At 35.6% G+C, this 18,349-nt stretch overlaps 2 protein-coding genes across 2 annotated transcripts in view; one reads left to right on the forward strand and one right to left on the reverse strand.

The window, feature by feature from the left end:
* Positions 1 to 13,221, reverse strand: part of LOC125654074 (F-box/LRR-repeat protein 5-like) — a 48,598-nt gene extending 35,377 nt beyond the window's left edge. The window contains exons 1-4 of the mRNA XM_048883823.2: positions 13,084 to 13,221; positions 5,812 to 6,147; positions 5,222 to 5,345; positions 3,036 to 3,251 (exon numbers count right to left, since the gene is read on the reverse strand). Coding sequence (XP_048739780.2) covers positions 3,036 to 3,251; positions 5,222 to 5,345; positions 5,812 to 6,147; positions 13,084 to 13,170 — 763 coding nt within the window. The 5' untranslated portion in view covers positions 13,171 to 13,221. The remainder of the gene's footprint in view (positions 1 to 3,035; positions 3,252 to 5,221; positions 5,346 to 5,811; positions 6,148 to 13,083) is intronic.
* Positions 13,208 to 14,618, forward strand: LOC125654075 (protein ATP6V1FNB-like). Its single transcript, XM_048883824.2, has one exon. It carries the CDS (start codon positions 13,356 to 13,358, stop codon positions 13,935 to 13,937), a length of 582 nt encoding a protein of 193 aa, XP_048739781.1. The 5' UTR covers positions 13,208 to 13,355; the 3' UTR covers positions 13,938 to 14,618.
* Positions 14,619 to 18,349: the final 3,731 nt, after the last annotated feature.

Here is an 18,349-nt window from a genome sequence, read left to right on the forward strand (position 1 = left end):
CCCCAGCTTCAATGGCGCCCTGTTTTAATCACTACCATTTGCGAAATCACTTTGATTTTTAATATAAGAAATTTGTTGTCACATATGCTAATGCAACGTAAAAGCTGTCACAATTCACTTTGAGATTGATATAGGATCCATATGTTTACCCTCTACGATAAGCGAGTTAAATAAGAATTTATGAAATTGCAATTTTTATCCCTTCGATATGAAACAAAGTCCACACATCAAAAGGAATCGCGAATTAGTGTTTAGGTTTGTAAACAAGATCAAAATTATTTGCCGTTTGCCAACATTTTATTCCACGATCTCAGAAAAACAGAATTGGACTGTAGGAAACGATTTGCATTGCTTCTGTATTCATTCGCATTTTCACATATAGACGGGGAAAACATGGTCTATTTTTCTCTAGGAATTCTGGGTAAACAGCTGTCTCCTCTTATGTCTGAAAATTATGTTAATTAGCCGATTTATCGCCTATCAAAAAATAGTTCACATTGATGCTATGTTCCATTTTTATTAAACTGTTATATATAAATTCTGTTTTATGTCAGATTGAAGAAGTCTTCCTTGTATGTGATCTGTTGTATTTATCAAGCAGAAATTGTGTGTAATTAGAATTTTAATATTAAACTCTGCACTATTTCTCTGTATCCATACGCGCCACGCTATCCTGTTTATCAACAAGGAGAAAACGTCTTGCCTGAGAGAACTGATATATTCTTGCCAACGCATTAACTCAAGATAATTATCTGAAACCCAATGTGTTAATTTCGTACAATTTTACCAAAATATTTCTTTTGGACGCATTTTTTGAGATTTTAGTACTAAATCTGGGTGTAAACATGTAATCTTCGATCGAAAGGGCCGAGCGCCATTTCCCGCGCTCTTTCATGGTCAAGTCAGATAGCTGTAAACATTGATTAAGAAATATAAATGAACATGTTTTTGTGAATATATTTGTTATTCAAGAAAAGAACTCCATTGGAAGTAATATATTGGAAATCAAGTTTACATTTCTTTGTCACGAAATATGATTTATCTCGAGAGTTGAATGAATTATCTCAAGAGTTGACACTTGTTTTCAAGAGTTGATATTTCAAGAGTGGAAATTTTCTTGGACTGGTTTAACTTTGACTCAAGAATTGAATGAGTTATTTCAAGAGTTGACAGTTGTTGTCATCAGATATGAAGGGTAGCAAAAAAAAGAAAAAAATCATGATTTTGATAGTCATCAAAGGGAGAGCCCAAAATCTGTCAAAAAAAGAAAAAGTCACAATGTAAGAAAAGATCCCATAATTTTGAAATGCGTGTCTGCCAACTTTCATCAAGGGTCAGAAACTTTCTCAGAATATAGCAGAGGTAAACAATGTGTACCAAATTCACTTGTGTGCATTGCATTTAATGCAGTTAACCAAAAATTGTTTGGAGATTGGGATGCGAATGATATTCATTTTGTTCTCGAAAAAGGTGATGTTTTATACAAGCATGCAAGACAGGCCTGTCCACATGAACATCTTAACCCAGAGGACTTGCCCAAAAATGTTTGCATTCAAAATCAGTTGCTTCATGTGTCTGCTTTACCAGTTTATGCAGGGGAAATACAATCAATTTTGTTCATATGAACTCTTTTAAGCGGAAATACCCAAGAATTAGTGAAAATTTTGTCACATTTTTTTTTTTTTTTTTTACAAATCTCAACAACAACCACAGAGTAAAAAACACTGTAACTTATGTGAAACCTTCGTTTCATAGTGTTGATTCAAGTATGTTCAAGTAATAACCCCCAGGGGTAGGGTATGCCAACAATTGGGGATCAATACTTTACAATGAAATATATAGGATTTTTAAAAAAAATCTTCTCAAGAACAGCAAAGGCATCATTAAAAATATTGATATGGAAGCATCCTTAGTTAGTCTAGATTCAAGTTTGTCTTAGTTACGACTCCAAGGGGTTGGATGGGACCACATTTTTAAAAATCTTCCTACTAAGCACATCCTTGGTAGGTCAGATGTGCATTGTGGCCTATGGGCCTCTTCCTCACATATAGCTTAATTATGCTTGCTACTCAGTTTTAGAATGTTTCAACAGTTAACACATTTCATTACCTCAAATTGAAGGTATAACATATGCTTCTGGATTACAAATAATACCATCCAACATATGATATCCTTCATTTAATTCGATCTTGCATTAGAATCCATGCCATTCACTGCCAAACGTCACCTCGTTTCAGTACCTTCAGTACTTTGATTACAATACATAATTGGTTGTAAATACAATAGACCTTAAATACATTAAAAAAATAACAACATCTTTGACATTTATTCATGACTGAAATAAAAAATTCCTGGACTGACTCTCAAAATGACACTCGTTTTGATTCTAAGACCTGTGTATTATATACATGTATATGTACATATTTTAACAACATTCATATTTCAGCATCTTTGGTTAATACAATCCAAAGCTAAAATGTGAAATTCTCTAGTTCTCCATTATTATAAACAACAAAAGAACTAATTCAGGACACCAAAATGGTTCATCATCTCCAATTATGCTAAATGAAGACTAGAAGTTTTAAATCATTTTACTGCCATCATCAGTAGTGTTGAAAACTCCCAAGAGGGACAACAGTTTACCACCACATTTACAATACACCTTCAGAAGCATTTCCTGATTCTTATCTTACCGCCACGGTGGCCTAGAGGTCAGAGCGTTTGCCCTGCATGTGGAAGGTTGGGGTTCGAACCCTGGCCGCAACAAACCTAGGTTGTTAAAACAGGTAGTGACAGTTCCATCGCCAAATGCTCGGCATCAGGTGTGAATGTCACAGGTCCTCAAAGATGACCTTAAAAGCGGATGTCCCATATCACAGTAGGTGTGGCACGCTAAAGAACCCTCACTGCTCAATGGCCGTAAGCACCGAGTATAGGCCTAAATTTGAAGCCCTACACCGGTAATGGTGACATCTCCACATGAGTGAAAAGTTCTCGAGAGGGATGTTAAACAACATCTAATCAATCATACATACCTCTGAACCACTGCACAGGTCTAATAACCTTCCAGTGAGCTCCATCCATGGACAAACTGTTCCATTGTTTAGACACCTGGGCAGCGATACACAATTCTTTGGGATTAAGGTATGAGAAAATGTTCATAATGATTTCATCAGGTAAACGCTGGATGCCCTGAGGCTCCTGACGGGACTCTGATTTCATACATTTCTCATCTTCATCAGAAGATGATGCTGGAAATTAAACCATTGGCAGAGAAATAATAATGTGATCAGCAAAATGCACATGTCATTAAATAAAACGAGAATAAAATAACATCTAGGTACATTACTGGTAGTTTTCAACCTTCCAGAGTTTAGACTTTTTACTGTCAGTCAAAGAATGTTTGAAAATGCATCCCATAAATATTTTATTACCTGGCCTCAAGACCATAAAATGAGAATAGACTAGTCAAAATTATGAATACTTATACTTTAAGATCTATATAGCACAAGTTGTTAAAAAATTTCCTGGTTTATAAAGAAATCAAATACACACATATACTAAAAACAAGAGGCCCATGGGCCACATCGCTCACCTGAGAAAAGAATGTTTATGTTTTAAACCCAACATGGCAGGTGTGACCAGAAAATCAATAGGGGGTCATACACATTGTAAATATGTGCATTAAGTGTGTAATTATAACAATTGAATGCCCTTCAGTCAAAGATTTTTGGTACCAAGATTAATGATATTCACCAAGTTGTTCAAAAGGAATCGACGGCGAGTTTTCTTCTTCTTAATTTATAAATGAAGACAAAAATGAAATTATATCACTAGATTTATTTGGATGCAAAATTAACAAGAGCAGAAAAAATTGAAAATTTATCTACATTTTTTCCTATATATTCCCATGTAAAATTTCTTAAACACTCCTCCTTATATATTCCCACGTAAAAAAAAAAAAAATCAAAAAAAAAATTGATCTTCTATGTGGCCCCAACCTTCGCCAGGGGGCCATGAATTCCACAAATTTTAATCTGCACTACCTGATAATGCTTTTACATTAAAATGACTAATCATTACTATGCTCTTCTTGAGATGAAGATTTTTGAACATATATTTTTTTAAATATCTCAATGTCAAACTTTGAACCCCTATTGTGGCCCCTCCCTACCCCCTGGGGGCATGACTTGAACAAACTTGAATTTACACTATCTGAAGATGCTTCCATATAAATATGATTAATCACAGCTTTGCTATTCTTGAGAAGAAGATTTTTAAAGATTTTCCCTATATATTTGTGTGTAAAACTTTGATCCCCCCTTGGGGTCCCATCTTATCCCCGGGGGCCATGATTTGAACAAACTTGAATCTGCACTATGTCAGAAAGTTTTCATGTAAAAATCAGCTTTTCTGGCTTAGTGGTTCTTGAGAAGAAGATTTTTAAAGATTTTTCCTATATATTTGTATGTAAAACTTTGATCCCCTATTGTGGCCCCATCCAACCCCAGGGGCCCATGATTTGAACAAACTTGAATCTGCATTATGTCAGGAAGCTTTCATGTAAATCTCAGCTTTTCTGGCTTAGTGGTTCTTGAGAAGAAGATTTTTTAAGTTTTTCCCTATATATTTGTATGTAAAACTTTGATCCCCCCTTGTGGCCCCATCCTACCACCGGAGGCCATGATTTGAACAAACTTGAATCTGCAATATGTCAGGAAGCTTTCAGGTAAATTTCAGCTCTTCTGGCCCAGTGGTTCTTGAGAAGAAGATTTTTAAATGACCCCACCCTATTTTTGCATTTTTGTGATTATCTCCCCTTTGAAAGGGACATGGCCCTTCATTTGAACAAACTTGAAAGCCCTTCACCCAAGGATGCTTTTGGCCAAGTTAGGTTGAAATTGACCCAGTGGTTCTGGAGAAGAAGTCGAAAATGTGAAAAGTTTACGGACAGACAGACAGACGGACGCCGGACAAAATGTGATCAGAATAGCTCACTTGAACCTTCGGTTCAAGTGAGCTAAAAAAATTTGTTTGGGAAAACTATTTCAAAAGTTGGTTGCATTCGAAATTTAGACTTAGTTAATGGTCTTGAGGAACGGTATACAATTCCTTACACAGAAATCTTTCAGTGCTATTTTATATGTATTCCATTTTGTAGGAAAATATTTCTGTTCATAAACAAAATGATAAACTTTTCCTACATATTCGTATTTCTTACAAATGCATTCTTCATTTTCGACGAATTCTTCCACAATGTTTTGTTGATGCTTTCGGATCACTTTGGATTTAAGGGACCGTAACTCTTCAAAGGAAAAATATTTCATCAACATTGGCTGGAAAACCTGAAAATGAAACCAGAAATGATTAGAAAAATATGTACATGCAAATTACTACAAGGTTATAATTAATAATTATAATTAATACAGTGATTGGATAAAACAATCCATGTATAGCTAGCTATGAAATTGTACAATTATAAAAACGCCCCATCCCAACCCCCGAGAACACAACCAAAGTTTGAACAAAAAAAATAATATTTGTTTTACACTAGGATCAATTTAAATCCAAACTCCAATTTTGTCATTTCTTAATTACCTCCCTTTTTTATAGAATGCATGGCTGCCTACTTGCTTAGCTTTAACTTCGATCCCTATTACCCAATGATGCCAAGTTCGACCGCTGGTCCCGTTTGTGAGGATTTTAAAGAAAGCTACAGATCTTGATAGAAACAACTTCTTTCTGTTCCTGTGACTCGGATGTAACCGAGTCCTTTGGTTGCTCACCTTAACCACGATACAACACACAAACCTTCTCCTCCTCCTCCATGTGAGGAATAAACTCCTGAGTGAAATCTTCTAGCGCTGTCCTCAGCTTAATCCCATAATTCTGCCGGTCGACCTCACTCTTGTCACGACACTGGTACCCATCCTGAAGAAGCGTCAACATTTCTGTAAGTTTGTTGTCTGAATGACAATTGCACACCGCCGAGCTCCGAATAGACAGTGCATTCAGCTTGGCCTTCAGTTTTTTCATGATATATTTATTCTCAATTTGTTCGTGTGCTCTAAACACTTGGAAAGCATTCACAAGATTTTCAAGGAGGCTGGTCATGTGGTGAACATCTGCAAAATTGGTGTCCGTCAGCTGTAAATAGATACAAATTCTAAAATGAAGTGTTACAATACTTCTTTTTTTTTTATTAATACATGACAATTTCAACAACTATGGCGTTAAATATTTGCTGTGAATTAAAATCAAATAAGAACCAATGCTTTGCAGTTGGATCCACCAATTTATTTTAACTACCTTATGAGGCTCTATTTCACTCTAATTCATTTCCATCGATTTCGATTTGAACATATTTTATTGTATAGATATACTAAGAGATTGGTTACAAGTTCTAGCAACTTAGAAAACCTCTCCCATTTCCATCTCCCAAACAAGATCTGCATATTTTCTATGCAGGTTTTGCTTCCTTAAGGTAACTTCATTTAATGTTGAACTGAGATACTGTTCAAACTATCTCTATTGTTTGATTGTATGAATAAATAAAGTTCACTCCTTAAATAAGTTGTTGTGAATGTCAGGTTTGTGCTTTTAAGGCAGGGAAAGTTACAAAAAAAACAACATTAATTGAAGGAGGTTGTCCCTACTGTGCAAAGTCTCACAGCAAAATCAACGATAACAACATCATGCAAAAACCAGCAATATGATATGTTCAGCTGGTGACCTTGACCTTTTATAGAAAACAAGAACTCAACAAGGCAGGACATATCCCCTTGAAATGAGTCTCTACAAGCTTAACTTTTTTTCTATGGAGTCCCGTAGTGATCTTGACCTTTGGACACTAAAATCAACAAGAGTTGTCAGAAGACAACATAGCTTGCCTGGAAGCATGACTCTATTTATTAACCTATCCCTTTTTAAGTTTAGTTCTCAAAGTTATTTTTTTAAATAGGTCAAAGTCCAAGGTCAAAAGCTTTGATACCATAACTTAAGGTCTGGTCATGAGGCATCTAAATTTGAATAAGCATTTTCCTATCCCTATGGTTCAAGAGACATAGAGGTTAATGTTTATGAACAGTAGGTTAAAGTCCAAGGTCAATAAATCTGGTACCAAAAGAAATGTCTTGAAACAATGAAGCAATCAAAGCCCTATCACTCTTGGTTCAAAAGATATAACCAAAGTCAAAGTTTTTGAAAAGTATGTCAAAGTTCAAGGCAAAGGTCATTACATCAAATGTCTTGATACGAAAACAAAGGTCTCTTCATGAAGCATCTGTATGTGAAATATCGAAGCCCTATCTCTATTGGTTCAAAGAATTTAGTCCAGGTAAAAGTTTTTAAAAAGTAGGTCAAAACCCAAGGTGAATGATACAAGGTCAAAAGTCTTGGTGCCAAAAGAAAAGTCTCTAATGAGGCATCTATATGTGAAATATCAAAGTACTAACCCTATTGGTTCAAAAGATATCACCCAGATTAAAGTTCTTGAAAAGTAGGTCAAAATCCAAGGTCACAAGGACAAATGCCATGGTCTCTTCATGAGGCATCTATATGTGAAATATCAAAACCATATCCCTCCTTGGTACACAAGTTTAAAGTTTTTAAAAAGTAGGTCAAAAATGTTGGTACCAAAAAGAAAGGTGTCTTTATGAGGCATCTATATGTCATTATGTGAAATATCAAAACCCTATCCAGCACTCCAAACAGTTGTACCCGTGACCTATCCAGCACTCCAAACAGTTGTACCCGTGACCTATCCAGCACTCCAAACAGTTGTACCCGTGACCCTATCCAGCACTCCAAACAGTTGTACCCGTGAACCCTATCCAGCACTCCAAACAGTTGTACCCGTGATCTAATAAGGTTCTTCCTCTCTTGATAATAAAGCTACATGTGAAGTATCAAATAAATCAAGCAAAATATTTTGCCTGTAGAGTGTCTACAAGCTTTTTCTATAGGAAGTTCTGTTGTGATCTTGACCTTTGAACCCCAAACTTAATAGGGTTCTTCCTTTCTTAACAATAAAGCTACATGTGAAGTAGCAAATCAATCGAGCTAGAATGTGGTCTGTAGAGTGTCTACAAGCTCAGCATTACACAAACACATGCGGCCTGTAGAGCGTCTACAAGCTCAGCATTACACTAACACACGCAGCCTGTAGAGTGTCTACAAGCTCAGCATTACACAAACACATGCGGCCTATAGAGTGTCTACAAGCTCAGCATTACACAAACACACTTACATGTGTACACACACATGAATTATTCTGTTACTATATCCCCTCTCAAAATGAATTGTGAGGGAATAAAAAAAAATTGTAATCGATTTTACTTCTTGAAGCTCAAACTGTATTTATGATACCTGGAAACCGTTAGGTTTTTTTTATTATTCCCTGTATAAATTTGACTTTTGCATTAAATATCATGATTATTTAATTTACATTGAAAGGGTTCTTTAGTCACAGTGATGCCTCTTGCGTAGTTTCATATTTTAAACTCAAAGGATATTCCAGGGATTTACATCTATTTTTATCATCTACTAGCCGACTCTGAATTTTAGATATCTTCAACCCATTTTTAATGAAAGCATCTCTATCAAGCTGCTAATTTTAATTTTGAAATTACATGGAAAACTATTGTACTCGGATACTATAATGAAATCAGCGAAAATACATCCCTTTTGAATAACCTTATATCTTTTATAAGTTTTTCTATATATAAAATGAAATTTAGACTACTGGTACAGAGGGAGAAAATGTCGGATCTTTCTGATGCATGATATGCTTTATGATTGTTATGATGTATGTTTGCATTAAGATTTTTAAAAATGCTGCTAATTTTATCTCAGTATCATCAGGAAGTATTGTAGACCTATATATTAACATTTGCATGATGCAATGTCAGATTTCAATGACTGTAAATCTTAATTCACGTATCCTGTGTCATTTCAGTTCATCCTGTTTTCTCATTTTAACGGATTTGGAAAAAATATAAAGGATAACACACAGGGTTCATATTTAGAAATTTATCTAATAGTCTCCAATAGGGTCACAATATAACTAATGACTGGTGCTATGGGCAAGTTGCATCATTTTTAAACCCTCAAGTAAAAAGTAAAAATAAAGTGCACCGCCACGGCACATGATACGCCCGTCACATATTGTTAACATGAACATATCACCATGAAGAGATAGGTATGCATGGAGCCAAATGTCAACCTTCCTTTAAGAATCTTACCCACTTTATGGCCTCATGTGACATTGCTTCAAATATTGATAATGTAAGCTTAATGATTTTTAAAAGGATATAAAAACATTTTCCCAAATGTTTTCAATGAAATGATTAAAGTGCAAGATAGCCCTGTATCCAAGCAAACAACTTACAATAAATGGGAGTATTCTAATATGAAATTCATTTCGAAAATATAGACTGGCCATCAAGAACAAATTTGAAAGAATACCAATATATCAACAGTTATTAAGAGGCTTAATTAATAAACTTCCTCTGCCCAATTCCTTAGAGATGTAGATAACACCTGCTTGATCAGAGATGCTCTACCAGAAATGATTAAGACAGTCTCCTTACACTAAACTCATTAATTAATCTTATCAAAATGCTCTTTGCATGCTACTCCCATGGGACAAGTGGAATTTCTCTTGTTATTGTTAGAAACAAAAGAAACATTATATATACTATCTCGCTGTGACCTTCAATTCGACTTTTAGATATATCGATGACATTTTGTCTATTAACAATGATAGCTTTCATTCATATGTCGATTTGATATATCCCTGTGAGCTCGAAATAAAGGACACCACAGAGTCGTCCACTTCTGCTTCATACTTAAGATATTTTATTGAAAGTAGACATTAACGGCAAACTAACAACTCAACTGTATGACAAACGGGATGATTTCAGCTTCTCCATCGTCAACTTTCCACATTTATGTAGCAATATTCCATTATCACCTGCATATGGTGTTTATATATCTCAACTGATTCGATATGCAAGAGCTTGTTCTGGGTATAGTCAGTTTTTAAATTGAGGTAAGCTACTGACAAACAAGTTGATGGTACAGGGATTTCAACAGTCTCGATTGAAGTCAGCATTTCGCAAATTCTATGGTCGCTATAACGATCTAGTTCGTCAATACAACCTCGCATTGGGTCAAATGCTGTCTGACGTGTTTCATACCGATTGTTAAGCTGTTCTTGACACACTGATTTTGACTGCGGATAACTCCGTTTACCTGATCAGGATATGGGGCTCACGGTGGGTGTGACCGGTCAACAGGGGATGCTTACTCCTCCTAGGCACCTGATCCCGCCTCTGGTGTGTCCAGGGGTCCGTGTTTGCCCAACTATCTATTTTGTATTGCTTGCAGGAGTTATGAGATTGATCACTGTTCGTTATCTTCACCTTGCATACTAAAAAAAGCTGCACAGTATATCATAAAAAATATGTGTTTTTTTAATGCAACATTTTTGAATAAGCAACAGTATAGATTGTACCCATTAAAACATTTTTTTTTATATCACCTTAATTAAATGTCACAGTGACCTTAAAGTAGGATGTGACACACCTTCTACCTAAGATGCATTAGTTGACCAATTTTGGTGATTCTAGGTCTAATAGTTTTCAAGTTATGAGCCGGACAAGTTTTTGCCATATATGGCCATATCTTCTTAATAAAAAGTCACAGTGACCTGGTTTTAATGTGCGACACACCTTCTACCCAAGATGTATCTACAGACAAAGTTTGATGATTCTAGGCCTTGTAGTATTTAAGTTACGGGTCGGACACGAAAAAGCTAACAGACGGACGGACATGAACGCCATACCATAATACGTTCCGTCTTAAGACGGGCGTATAAAAATTATTCAATGCACAAGTATAGAACAGATGAAGATATGATCAAAGCAATGTTTTGGACCTGCTCACAGGGACAATCAGTATGAGGAGGTTTTGATTTTTGCCTTGTAAGATATAAGTTAGTCACAAACTTTTAACTATCTTTATACCTGAATACAGCTATATTGTGTAAACACAGACATCTTAAAAACTCATCTCTTTCCAAAAAACGATTAAAGAACAGTTCATGGAATTCACTGAGACACCGAAAACACCAGGTAATTTCTGAAAACCCCAAAAAGTAGCCCAAAAATTACCCATGTACCACTAAAATCATCGACAAGGTAGTAAATCTACACATATATTCCGTATGTATTGTTTTATTCATATTGAATGATCTGTTACTAAATCACCATGTACAAATGTTCCACACGCTATTTGCAACAACATCAGTGGATTTCGGTGTAATAGTGCCAGAAATATATACAATGTTTCAATTCTGGTTAAAATGTTCCTTGATTCCATCCCATACATTTTTTTAGGTGTCCAATTGAAACTATGGACTAAAATGTAGTATTTTACAACTGAAATACAAATCGGTTAATATATTTATTTTCTACCTAACCCAGGGGTGGTGAGTTCAGACCCTCCATCCCCCATATACACTTGCCTTGCATGGCAACCACCAATGGAATTAAGATATTTGATTTAACAGAAACAAAAAACCCTTTTTAAATACCCATCAATAATCCGTGTTTTGATGTGGCTAAATTCACAGTGTGATCCGACTTTCCGGATTTCCACACTGTGGTGATCTGAATCCAGATCATGTCTCTCTGAAACTGATGTCACAATTCATCAATAAAAGGTTGGGGTTTTTTTGTGGAATGTGATCAATCGTGTCACAATCAAAACTGCATACACAAAAAATAATTTCACTGTATGCTTTTGATAATTTGGAATACTTTATATCTTATAAAATGTGGATTTAAAAATACATAAGAGGGAATATGATAAATTTACTACAGTAACTTGATTCTCAGAGTTGGATCGCGTCTCCTTGACAGGCGCAGATTATCAAATCAAATGAGACATGAAGCATCGAGTTTGATCTGTTGATCTGCACCTGTAAACTCGACATGATTCGAATCTTCATTTTTTTTTCATTATTGTAAAGATACACCAAAATTCATTCACAAACCTAGAATTAAGTTGATCACAATCATTTGATGTCAAATGTTTTCATACACATGTATACATGGAATAATGAATTTCTCTGTCACAGTATAAGTGGCAAGGTTGATTTCCATCATCATGTGTATGTATGCTAAACTCACAGATCTGCCATATTGCTTTAGTAGTATTATGATGTCAAAATAGAGACTATGGTATCACACATCTATTGTCTTGCCATGGTATTTAATTTCATTATACATTAGGCCTAATGTGGCACACTGCATTTTGTAGGGGATCACGTGAGTTAGACTAGGATGAAATTTATATAATCTACACAAGTTCATAATCTGAGATCAAGGAAATGTGACTGCGAAATCTCTGCCTTTTTAAAGAGGGACTTCTGAGATGGTTACAAAAGTTTTCAAGATGATTGCGACTTTTATGTGCTTTAGTCATTTGAGCTCACAGGATTGGCCAGTGCTTCATACTGGCTTGCTATAAGTATGAACTAACACCTTGTTGGTGTTTTTCAAATATACATTGGTGTTTTTGCTCCTTTTGGGGGGTGTATTTTGGTATTTACCTGGTGTTTTTCGGTTTTCCACATAAAGACGGCAATTTGTTAACAGAAAGTAGTCTGTCACTGTGTCAGAGGACTACTTTGAACCTGCTTTAATGCAGCGAGACCAAATAAAGACTAAGTGAACACACATCTGTGTTCAGTTTGGCTCTGCTACTCAAATCCCATTAATACAACTACTTGTCATGATTTTAGATCAAGCGACACATGATGGCATCAATCCTTACGATTTGAATACATACCAGTATAGCACTTATAATTTGCAGAAATCATTCAATCTTTCAATGTCTTAAGAAAATCATTACAATGGCAGTAAATTTTAGTCAAAAAGATGACATCGGTTTCATTGAAATAAGATCAAAAAATGTAATAGTTGGCCGACATGCAATTCAACTCCTCCTCAAAAATTACGTAATGCCAACATGTCAAATGAATTCCATAAGAATTTTAAGGATGACAAAGCAGTTTACCATGACCAAATATTTGTGAACTAGCTCCTTCATTCGAGAATGGGGTACTGTGAAAACATCAACCTCCTCAGGACAGTTGGGCGCCATTTTTGTTTTGATCGGAAATGGTTTGCTCTCGTAAAATCCCGTGCGATCGTGACGACACAAGTTGCTATGGGAAATGTCAATACGTGCGGTGTCCCGTTCAGGTATAGCGGACTATATAGTTAGGCAGGTATTTATTGATACTACTCGATAATTTTCACTCAAAGATAATTGACTGACTGCTGAAAATGGCTCGGAACTATCCGGCGAATACGCAGATTCAGAAATTTTTGGAGGAATCTTACAACAAAGAAAGAGATACCCGGTTACAGTGGTTTTATAAACTCAAAGATTCCAATGGACAACTTGCCACTTCCAAACAATCCGAAGTTGCGAGAAGGAAAATTCAAAATGCTCCGAAACCCGCAGAGGATATTTTCAAAAAGCTTCCTGAAGATTATACCCCTCCGAAATTCAACAAAGTGAAATCGGACTTTAACGCTTTTCCCGATCTTTCCAAAGCTGAAGGAAAGCTTCAGCAGTTGGTTGCAGAGATGCGCCCCGCATCAGCGGGCACCAAAGAAAAGTTGTACGATGGCTTCACGAAGGAGGGCAAAGGCAGATACCAGTATTTGTGCGCCAGGAATAGAAAGGGACCCGAAGAAAAATTCGAATTCCCATTACTAAGCTCCTGGGAGTATGGATGGAGGCTGGGAGATGTGATAAAGAAAGAGGAAATTAAAAAGCCCCCTCACGGTCGTACCCGAATTGTTGCGGACACTTTCTACACGCGCACTGGAATTCCAGCTAATCCCTCGGTCAGTGTTTAAAGTTGATAAACGTCATAATATTGTGTCTATCTTAAACCCTGAACAACTAAAGTATTATGATTTTTATTTATGGTGACCACCATTCCAGGAGTATTCTTATACGTGTATTGGATGTCATTGCCACCTTTTTCAGCAGTATGCTCTCTCTCTCTTTTAAATCTCTCTCAATAATATGAGATGACATTTAAATTTTATTAGCTTTGTTGTGAAATATCTTATGCAAAATCATGAAAGTATTAATAAATTGTTGTTTGTTATTCATGATCGCCTGTTCGACAAAATGGTATTATGTTATGTATCCTACTAAACAATTCTTATCTGTTTTTGCACCTGCATTTAGCCATTGCTCAAACTTTTAGCATGTTAATGTACATATATACATGTATATTGTTTGTTAAGTCTGTTTTGATGTCCTCTGTGTTTGCAAGTCGGGTAAATGTGGAGCTGTGGTTGAGTTGTGTGGTGAGATTGACTGGAATATGTGAACCAGATTTTGCTTTCCAGGCCTTTTATCAGTGCCATCCGTCCAAATTGGCAGATATTTAATATATATTATTTAAATATATGTTGAATGTATTTCTCAATATGAATGCATGTATATTTATGAATGAATTACGCCTCTAAAGTATTTTATACCTTCTGCAAAAGAGATTTTTAAATTAAAATGACATGAGAATTAAATCTTTGTGCTTTCTTATTTTTTTCTATCGTGTTTTTCTGCTCCTGCAAAAATACATGACAAAGTCCGACAGATTACCCTGCGATGGCGGAATGTGTGGCGAATCCAATTAACACTTGTGAGGTACTGTGAAGGATTCTGGTGCAAAAATACGATATGTCATTATTCATTTTCAGTAGGTTTCATTATATCTTTATCACCTGTTAATGAACAGACAGGTGTTTACTGGAATTTACGATGAGGTGTATACATTTTACGAACGTTTGGGATGTTGTTTGTGTTGGGTATGCGTGTCATATACAAATATTATATGACTTCTCTATGATATTCAGATAACTGTGTTTGTATTTTTCTTCAGCTCTGTAGTGCATTTGATAGTCGTACCTTTAAATATGTCGCCTGCTAAGGTAACTATAATGCTTTAAATTCGATATAGACGGACAACGGTGCTTTATAATGCACATTCAATGGAACGCAAAGCGTGACAATACCTACTGTACAAAGACAAAAACCAGTCATAAATTACCAATTCTTCAGTATCGGAATTCAATAGTTTCCATCTTAGGACAGGTATGTTTGCGGGGCAGGTGGAACAATGAATAAATTATAACTGGTACATTACTATTGATACGGAGCTCTATGAATAAATGAAAAGGGGAGACTTTTCATTATCATTGTGGTTCATTTCCAAGGTATATACTTGTTAATGTGATTGGGAAGATTTTCAACGATGCGCGAAATGAAAAGTCGCTGCAATAACTAGCTAAGCTCGATAATGGAGTGACAATAGAGATACCATTATATACACAGATAATAGGAGATGTGATTTTGAGAGAAACCTATATTATGTATATTCGTCGACCATCAAACGTACGGTCACTTGGTGAATGGCAAACGCAGTAACATTTTGATTTCTTTTCTCGAAAGGTGGTTTCCAAACAGCATTGTCAGATATCGGTTTAATTAAAGTAGGATCAAACTGCGGTCCTTGAGATTCATAGTAATGTGTGTGTTTCATTGATTTACCACATCTTCAAAGAATTCTATACACGATGTATCAATTGATTTCATTTTATATATGTTCACCACATCATTTGACTTTCAAGGGTTGATAACCTTGTTTTCTTACATCAATGTCAGATCCGAGGTATAGGCTACAGTTCAATAGAAAAAGAAATTGCTAAAAAAAAAAAAATCATTGATGCGATAATCAATATGCAGCTCTGTTTAAAATGGATTGGTTCTTTTAAAAATTCAGAAGAACATGAACTTCAAAGCAGAAGGACCAGTGTGATTTAGCACAGCACAGAGTATGAACGCAAAAGGTTGCTCTGGAAGGGAGCTCTTAGATCTTTTTTCCAATTATTAAATGCATGCACTGTGCATCGATACCCTGGTTTTTGTGTTGATGTTGGGGGGGGGGGTCGTGTTTTTTTTTTTTTTTTATGTTGATGTCATTTGTTTTAGAAAAAAATAAACAACCTACCAAACAAAAATAATTGTAACCCCCCCCCCCCCCCCATATTTGCGTTTCCCTTTCCAAATCTTTCTTTTGGGGCAAATATGTTTGATGCACTTAATTATATTTGAGGTGAGAAAATAAAATTAAAACTCATGTACGGAAATTGTAAACAAACGTTCCATTCGCATTCAGCTCCCTGGTTAAGTATGAACATTTTGAGTATGAGTGTTGTAGATAAGAAATCCACCCGGTGATCGATACACAGAGACATTGAGAGACTACTTCCCGCCCCACCAGGAGGTGCACAAGATACTATGATAAATCTCGAAACTTTATCACCCCGTATTGATCAAACATAATTAACAGGAAGCCTGTAGATTCTGTATCGCTTACACCGGATACAGAACCCGGGTAAGTTGACACAAGCATACAGACAAGGTTAACGCTGTCAGGGCATTGAGAGGCATGAATAAGATGTACACCTGCAATGCTCTACATACCTTGATTATGCAGTGGCGGACCCAGAAAATTTTCAAATAAAAGGGGAGGGGTGTGTGACTCAAGTTTGTACCTTTCTCGCCAAAGACTTCAAATAGCAAACATTACTATAAAAAAAAGAAAAAAAAAAAAGAATCCCACTCTATCAAGGGGGGGGGGGGGGGGGGGGGGGGGGGGAGGGGGCAGGCGATTAAAGTTGTAAACAATGTGCGAAAAGGCCATGACTAAGATACGTATGTCTTAAATTTGACCATTGAATTATTTGAGTAGTAATACTGGTTATCAGCATTCCTTGCTCTAGGTGTCTGTGACCCGCTGAGTTTTGGAGGAGTTGATTAATATGCACTCCCGTGCCTCGTCCGGCATCTGTCACGCCAGTGACAGTGTTGCCAAATCACTCATCATGTCCTGGGTTGTTATGACAGATTTGTTGCAGCGGCATTTGATAAATTTAAAACAAAAAAATCCGAAAAAATAACCCAACTTCACAGTGTTATTATGTAGGTGTCGCTGATTCACACTGATCTGATACACGTGGACCGGCGGACACCTGCGTATCGCATTAGGTCTATCTGACTAATTTTAAAAAAACCCACTTTAATATAAGTCATTGATATAAAAACTATATATACTATTGAGAAATGTAGTATTAATTTGGTGAATCGAAAGATCAAGGGCAAAACAATATTGAAGGTCTTGGTGAAAATCATCTGTTGAATTAAGTCAAAGGTCAATTTGACTTAGATACGATACGAACAAAAATCAATATTGTTTGTGTAAGAGAAGTTTACTGAGCTAGATCCTAAGAAAGAAGTGGGATATACAATTTGATATCTCTCAAGAAGAGTGGAATACAATTAATAAAAATGTTTTTTTCTATTACAAAGGATACAAAATTACAGTGGCTACAATATTGTATAAATCATAAAATTTTAGTCACAAATTTATTTTTTGTTAAAAATAAAGAAAATAGACAACGATTTATGTTCGTTTTGTGCAAAAGAAAAGGAATCAATAGAGCATGTTTTGTATGACTGTGAAAATGTTGTTTTATTTTTCAAGAATGTGCAGTCATGGTTTAGGGATTTTTTCCCCTTTAAATATTGTTGTTGATAAAGCTGGGTAGCTCAGAAAATGAAATGATCAATTTGATTAATTATTATTTAAAGTACTTTGTGTATTGTTGCAAATGTAGAGGCCTTTTTTTTAATGATAGTTTGTTAAATAACTTTGTTACCACTTGGACAAATGTGTACAAAGTAGGAAGGCAGTTAGCATGCAAAAATGATTATGTAGATGTTTTTGAGAAGAAATGGAATACATTTCATAAATTAAAAGATTTATAGATTTTAGATCATCCTGAATACATAATATGTAATTGTATACATTAGCCTATGTATATCATCGGAAGTTATTATCAATGTCATAACAGTACATTTGTTATACATTCAAAACCTTTAGTTTGTGACACCCTATTAGATTAATATTATTTTGTATAGTATACATATGATAAGCCAGAATAATTTCATTCCTTTCTAATTCTTTCTTTGAATGAATGCCTATTAGAGTGGATGTGTGAGTAAATGGTAGATAAAATACCCTGTACCCCCTAGTCAGGTGGGTTTTTAAGGGCATGATGTTAAAACCCTGACTGTCATTACGTGAATAAATGTTGTTTGAACCTGGGGAAAAAAACGAGTTAGGTCCTAACAGATATTGTAGGAAAATGTGGCCAGATGTAATTTTTAACAATCGTCTTATACAAATTACTCC

This window comes from Ostrea edulis, chromosome 7, assembly GCF_947568905.1.
Source record: "Ostrea edulis chromosome 7, xbOstEdul1.1, whole genome shotgun sequence".
NCBI lineage: Eukaryota > Metazoa > Mollusca > Bivalvia > Ostreida > Ostreidae > Ostrea > Ostrea edulis.